This window comes from Watersipora subatra, chromosome 8, assembly GCF_963576615.1.
Source record: "Watersipora subatra chromosome 8, tzWatSuba1.1, whole genome shotgun sequence".
Lineage (NCBI taxonomy): Eukaryota > Metazoa > Bryozoa > Gymnolaemata > Cheilostomatida > Watersiporidae > Watersipora > Watersipora subatra.
In genome coordinates, this window is record NC_088715.1 from 39,024,799 (window position 1) to 39,031,402 (window position 6,604).

Sequence of the window (6,604 nt, forward strand, 5' to 3'; positions counted from 1 at the left end):
CCGTTCATGCCTTTGTAGTAAATTGGCATGAAAGCTACGAAAAACACTTTCCGCCACTAAAGCGAAAGAACAACTCGTCATCAGGTAGTGGTGGCCCTGAAAAGGGCCAGTGGAGTGTGAGCACAGGCTATAGCTCTATGTGCACTGGCGAATCCAGTAGCCCTAGAGGATCAGTGTCACTGAAACAGAAGGAAGCTTTCGGTGGTGGCATTTTAGGGCGAGTCACAACGGACTCCATAGATCGGCGAGATGTAGGAGCCTGGTCCCGTGACGGTAGCCATCTTGGTCTCTTGGACTCCCTGTAGTCTCCCCTTAAGGTCTGTAGTCTTGTACTGGGCGAGGCTCGGGTCGCCGTTTGTGGGGATGCGGAGACCAGCTATCTCTCCCTTCGGTTTGGGTGCCAACAGACCTTCGATGGAAGGAGTCTTTGTGTGCGACTAGCTTTTCCTGCTATTCAAAGTAACAGTCACAAAGAGTGCATCTACAGTGGTGATACAAATTATGGAACCGCCTCTAATTTTCGTTACATAGCAATGAATTCTGAGTTGTGTTTGTTTTTTATACAATCAAAATTTTACATAACTATAAAAATTTATATATCATTTGAATCGTCACAATGTTGGCTTTTTGATAAACTTAAATTAAAACCACATTGTATTTTCTATAAAAATATTATTAGAGGTTTACTGAAAGCTGTCAGAGAGTTACTGTACAGTTGTCATTTCTATTAAATGGTGTCTGACCAAAAGTCATAAAATAACATATTTCTTATCTTTGAAATCACTTTTAATGTGAATTAAATTAAAGACAAGGTATAGTAGCCTTGAAAAAAGCTGTTTTAGTCCTTAAGATGATCAATACTTGGTTGGCCTGCCTGTTGTCAATCACTGCTCGGCAGCGCCTGGGCATACTATCTGTCAGTGTCTGAAGCTTTTCAGGTGTCACTATTCGATGCCAGGATTGCACAATAAGCTCCATCAATCTTTGTTTATTAGTTGGTTTGTCTTTACTTATGAGGTTGCCTATTCTGATCCACAAATTCTCAATTGGGTTAAATTCTGGGTACTGAACAGGCCAAGTCAGAGTGTTAACGTTATTGTCAGCAACCCACTTCTTTACTCTTCTGGCTGTGTGGCATGGAGCAATATCTTGCTGGAACAGCCACTCTCTATCAAACAGACTTCTAGCAGATGGTATCATCACACTTTGTAGTACTCCACTATATTTTTCTGCATCCATCATACCATCAACAAAATGTAATCTACCAGGACCAGCAGCGGAGAAACAACCCCACACCATTACTGAAGTGGGATGCTTTATCGTATGTAAAATACATTCTGGTTTAAACTCTTCACCAGGTCTCCTTCTTACATAATTGTTGCCAGAGAGATTTTGCACAGTAAATGTGCTTTCATCGCTGAATAATACTGCTCTCCAGTTTTCTGATGACCAATTCACATGGTATTTTGCCCATTGTAGACGAGCTTTTCTTTGCCGAGATCATAGCAAAGATTTTCTACGAGCTTTACGGCCTCGTAAGCCATTATCTCTCAATGATTTGTGAACAGTTAATGGTGCTAACTCTGTACCTGTTGATTCTTTCAATTCTCTGGCTAGCAGAGGACTGGTTAGATGTCTATCAGCCAAAGAAAGTCTCATTAGGCGTCTGGTCACTCGATCTGTTGTTAACTTTTTCCTTCCCTTACCAGCCCTTTCTTCAACTTGACCAGCTTTCTTCCATCTGCAGATTGTTTTAAATACACCTATCTTAGAGCATACTACCTCTCTTGCAATTTCCCTCTGCGATTTCCCTTGCTGATGAATGTGAATTATTACAGCACGCTTTTCTTTTGTGAGATGTTGAGGCATGATGATGAAGTTGTTAAAATGACTTACTGAGAGCAGAAGGACTTATTAATACTACTTGGGTTACGTTACGTAATGCAAAACGTCTCACTCAATGCAATTGTTGTCTTAGATAATTGTTAAACTGAGCTGATCAAAGAATTTTGAAATTCTAGACATCATTCACCAGACTACTGTTTTTGAAAAAAGTGATTTGTTATGAGACACCCTGACTAGTTGCACTTTTAACTGTACTAGTGATGGAATTATGTTTGGATGCAGAAAAAAATTAAACAATGCGACAGCTGATAAAATTTCCTTTCTAATGATATATAACTTTTCATATCTGGACTGAATATAACTAATATGAGAGCCATTATAGCGCGTTATTCACTAAAACTCAAAGGCGGTTCCATAATTTGTATCACCACTGTATGTACATGCATGCGTTCATGCCGGCGGAATGCGCGTGGCTTGTCGGTAGAGAAGTTGCAATGATTGCAATTGAGTGCCATGTTGGATGGTTCCTAACAGTGATTAACCTGGGCTTATATATATAATTGAACAATTTAGATTGTGACGTAAGCCAACAGTTAGCAGCGCCCAAGGCGCTCGCTAGGATGAGAACAGGCTAGAATACGCCCGCTAGATGGATTATAAGGCAACTTTCTTCGACTCCCAAGCAAAAAATGCCCAAAAATAGGGAAAGAAAATTTGTTGATTGTTTGTTGTATTACTAACTTTTTTTCTATATTAACTAAGGCATTACAAAAAATGTTGCCGAATTTTTATGTCTTGTATTTACTTGTAAATAGCGTTTGTTTTTGTAAAAATTTGCTGCCTTTTTGACCTACAAATTTCAACTGTCTGTATCCACCAATGATATGCTGTGTTTGGATATGCTAGCTTACATAAACAGTTGTTTGTGCATTTGAAGAGCCGTGGAGATTTGGCTAGCATGGTGAGGCATAATACAACATTATAATAAAATTATTCAAGTACAACACATCTTCTTTTGTATCTTAGACAGCTTGGCTTAATAGTGGTGCTGGTATATACATAGTCTGCTATCGGCTATAGTATATAGAGTCTGTATTATCGGCTCTTGTTGGAGTTGCACTGGTTTATATACAGTGTGCTATCGGCTGCACTATATAGAGTCTGTATTATCGGCTCTTTTACTGGATTTGTGCTGGTATATACATAGGCTGCTAACGGCTATAGTATATAGTCTGTATTAGCAGCTCTTTTACTGGATTGTGCTGGTATATACATAGTCTGCTATAGTATATAGAATCTGTATTATCGGCTCTTGTTTGAATTGCGGTGGTACATATACAGTCTGCTATCGGCTGTAATTTATAGAGTCAGATTGACCGGCTCTTATTAGGGGTTGTGTTGTAATATCCACAGTCTGCTATCGGCTGTGTGATAGCGAGTCGGTATTGATAGCTTTTACGCTGGTAGTGCCGATAATATAGTTAAACTGACGGGGCCTAAGCTACCATACTCAAGCCTGAGCTTCTGCTAGGCCCGGTTCGGGGGTTGCCCTGATTTTACTTCAGTGGTGGCAATGGTGGCACTTTTCATAGAGCAATCTTGACGAACTGTTATGAGCAAACCTAACACTATGCGCCGAAAAGGCCTTTAAGAACAAGAAATCGAAACGCCACTCAGTACAAATATGACTAAGCGGCAAAAAAGATTGACGAAAGCACAACTGCTTGTCAATTCTGACTCAGAGGACAGTGGCAATGACCTGAAAGGAGTAGTGCAAGTAGTGAAGATTAACAAGACTGTAACGCATCAACCCATTCCTCCACCAATGTTTGATGGTACAGGAGATGTGGATCAGTTCATAGAGAGTTACGAAGCAATTGCCAAACACAATGGGTGGCCGGAGGAAGAAAAAAAGCTTTACCTACAAACTTCTCTCCGGGGAGCTGCCAGTTGTGGGGTTCAAGGAGATTCCTGCGCAGATGTCTACAGGAAACTTTGCTCTCAATACGACATAACATCTGAAACAGCCAGTGCATTATTCAAAATCCTTAAACTACGAACTAAAGATAAAATACACCCATTTGGATAATAAGTGTTGAAACTAGTACAGAAGGCTTACCCCGATCTGACCCCTGGGCAGAAAGACCAGCAAACTAGACAGGAAGTAGTGTGCGCAGTTGCTTCCTCCCCCCAGTTAGTTTGAACCTTGCGATTGAACCCACCCAGCACCTTGGATGAAGCGGTGGATGTCATACACAAATATTATACTCTAACGGATACAGATGTGGGTATACGCCATTTAGAGCTCAATGAAGCCAGTGAATTTCGTCAACAACTAAGTAAGCAGAATGAAATATTTCAGACTAAACAAAATGAAATGATGCAGCAATTTGCTGCTCTTCAAACTAGCCTTAGTCAACAGCTGGCCGATGCACATGAAAGGCTCGCTGCATTACAGAAAAAAATTTATGGCTGGGTTACTAGATGCTCGTAGTGATGTCCAAACGTCCCGAAGCACAGTGTGGTGTTACAACTGCAATGGCATTGGACACATCTCTCGATTTGGTAAAAAACCCAAAAAGTTGGGAAACGAGATTGTCCAGGAGGGTTAATGCCCAACCTTTCTGGATCAATTGACAAATTGGGCCAACGATATATCAACATATGTCGATTGACTAATGCCTATTACGTTCGTAGTCACATCGGTGGAGGAAGATATGTGATGCTATTGGATAGTGGGTGCACCCAATCAGTCCTCCCCAAAGCAATTTATGACAGACTACCAAGAACTTTCCACAGTTCAATGGCACCGCTAACTAGTATGGGCATTTTGGCCGATGACAATAAAATTGAGTTGCATGGTTCGGTAGTATTGACTTTCAAACTCGGAGAGGGTCAATATCAATGTTATATCTGATATCAGCCATGTACAGATAGACGTAAGGAAAATAACAAGTTACATCACCATACAGCTTACATAACAAACTCCCAGAGTTACGACATCCACAAATCCCATCATTGGGATTAGTACCATCACATGACATCCCACCCATTCCACTGTCTGAACATTGAGAACGTTACACTGGAGGATTCAAGATTATTGCTAAAAGCCAGTAATTAAAACCCAGATTAAAATCCTAAAAACAGCATCACACCCCCAGTCAACGACAACACCCAGACGATAACAACCTACGTCATGCGGTATGAAGATCCACATTTAGTACCAGTCTACACCAGACTAGGGATTAAATCTGAAGATTAAAAGTGGTGAAACCCTTGCTGACAGAAATACAACAGGACGTAGCCAGGAACCCACAAAATTACAAAACCCAGAATTGAAGAATAGAAACTTAGGCTATAGTTCCACCTTTGGACACCAAGGCTAACTCTCAACCCATATATAAGGACACATATTCACCCATATATTTCACTCTTTCAATACAGCTTTATCATGGCAAACAGACGTGTCAGCAGATTAAGTGGAAAAGTCAACTTTCGGAGAACAAAAGGGGTGACTATATTCCAAGTCTCTAGAAAATACTTTAATACTTTTATAAGTTTATTCTGGAGTGTAACTTATTATATATTTTCTTGTTCTTAAATAAACATAAGGTATTGTGAAACCCCTCTTTGCACACCTTAGGGATTTCCTTACTCCGAGCATAGTCTTAGATTCTCATATCTAGGAAGGTCTTTTATAGGGTCTTGATTACGTTAATCAACAAACATTGGTTAACAGTCATTAGTCAGGATTATGCCTATCTGAGCGTTAGTACTAACAACTTAGCAGTGCATCTGCGTTCGATAATAAACTCGAGCTACTCCCTAACAGTTGCAAGATTACTTGGTAGGATAATCCAATACTATCAATAATCAACACAACATCAACACAAGTTTTTGATTGCTGATCTTGGGATAACTTAAGCTTGCCTCTGTCTGTCGTTTGGCTGAAAGAAAAGTCCCATATTTCAATGCAAGTTAGAAGAAAATAACATACCAGTGATAATATGATGAAATATATACTAAATAAATTTTCGAAAAACAATCTGTTTATTTCGCAGTTGAGAAGCAAATCCTTCTTTAGTCTAAAGTAATCCATAAACATGACCTTGAAAATAAACGAGTAGGTCGCTAAATCCTCCGTACATAAAAAAGTATCATGAATGCGATTCTATGGTTATAACGCTAACGCTTCGCAGAGACCGCATTTATCGAGAATCCGCCTTGAGCCCACCGTAAGTTTTAAATAAATGGCTTTAGCCTTTTATGTCAATTACCTTGAACGAGAAGCCGCGCCCCACGACAAGCTGCGTGACTTGAGCATGAGGACGGTGTATAAAATGTTGATGGGGTCTGTTTGTTTGGAACCGAGTGAGCTCCATTAAACCCTCCCGCTAGTTGCGAGACTCTGTGAAGCTATAGACAGCTCTGTACTGTCAGAGTTGTATAGTTTAGCAAAGTCTCGCAACTAAAGCTGGAAACAAAAAACTTTGTTTCCAAATAGACCCTATTGACAACTGATCTCTAATGGAATATTCACACCTCGCTCTCAATACCTCTCTTTATTCTAGGTTTTCCAAAAAAGTTATTAGTAGCTTTGTGTAGAACATTTTGTTCTCTTTCAAATAGTGTATGATACACCAATCAATTTTAAAGTAGATGCTAGTGGAAATAACTTTTATAATAATAGTGGGCGTGGCCTATTTGTTTGGAAACGAGCGAGATTCATATAATGTACCCCTCCTATGTTCGCGGGACT

The 6,604-nt window shown here is 39.9% G+C and overlaps 1 protein-coding gene across 1 annotated transcript; it reads right to left on the reverse strand.

Annotated features, from left to right (window-relative positions):
* Window positions 1–1,500: 1,500 nt before the first annotated feature.
* LOC137402539 (uncharacterized) lies at window positions 1,501–1,869 on the reverse strand. The gene has a single exon (XM_068089041.1). The coding sequence runs from the start codon at window positions 1,867–1,869 to the stop codon at window positions 1,501–1,503; it is 369 nt and encodes a 122-aa protein (XP_067945142.1).
* Window positions 1,870–6,604: the final 4,735 nt, after the last annotated feature.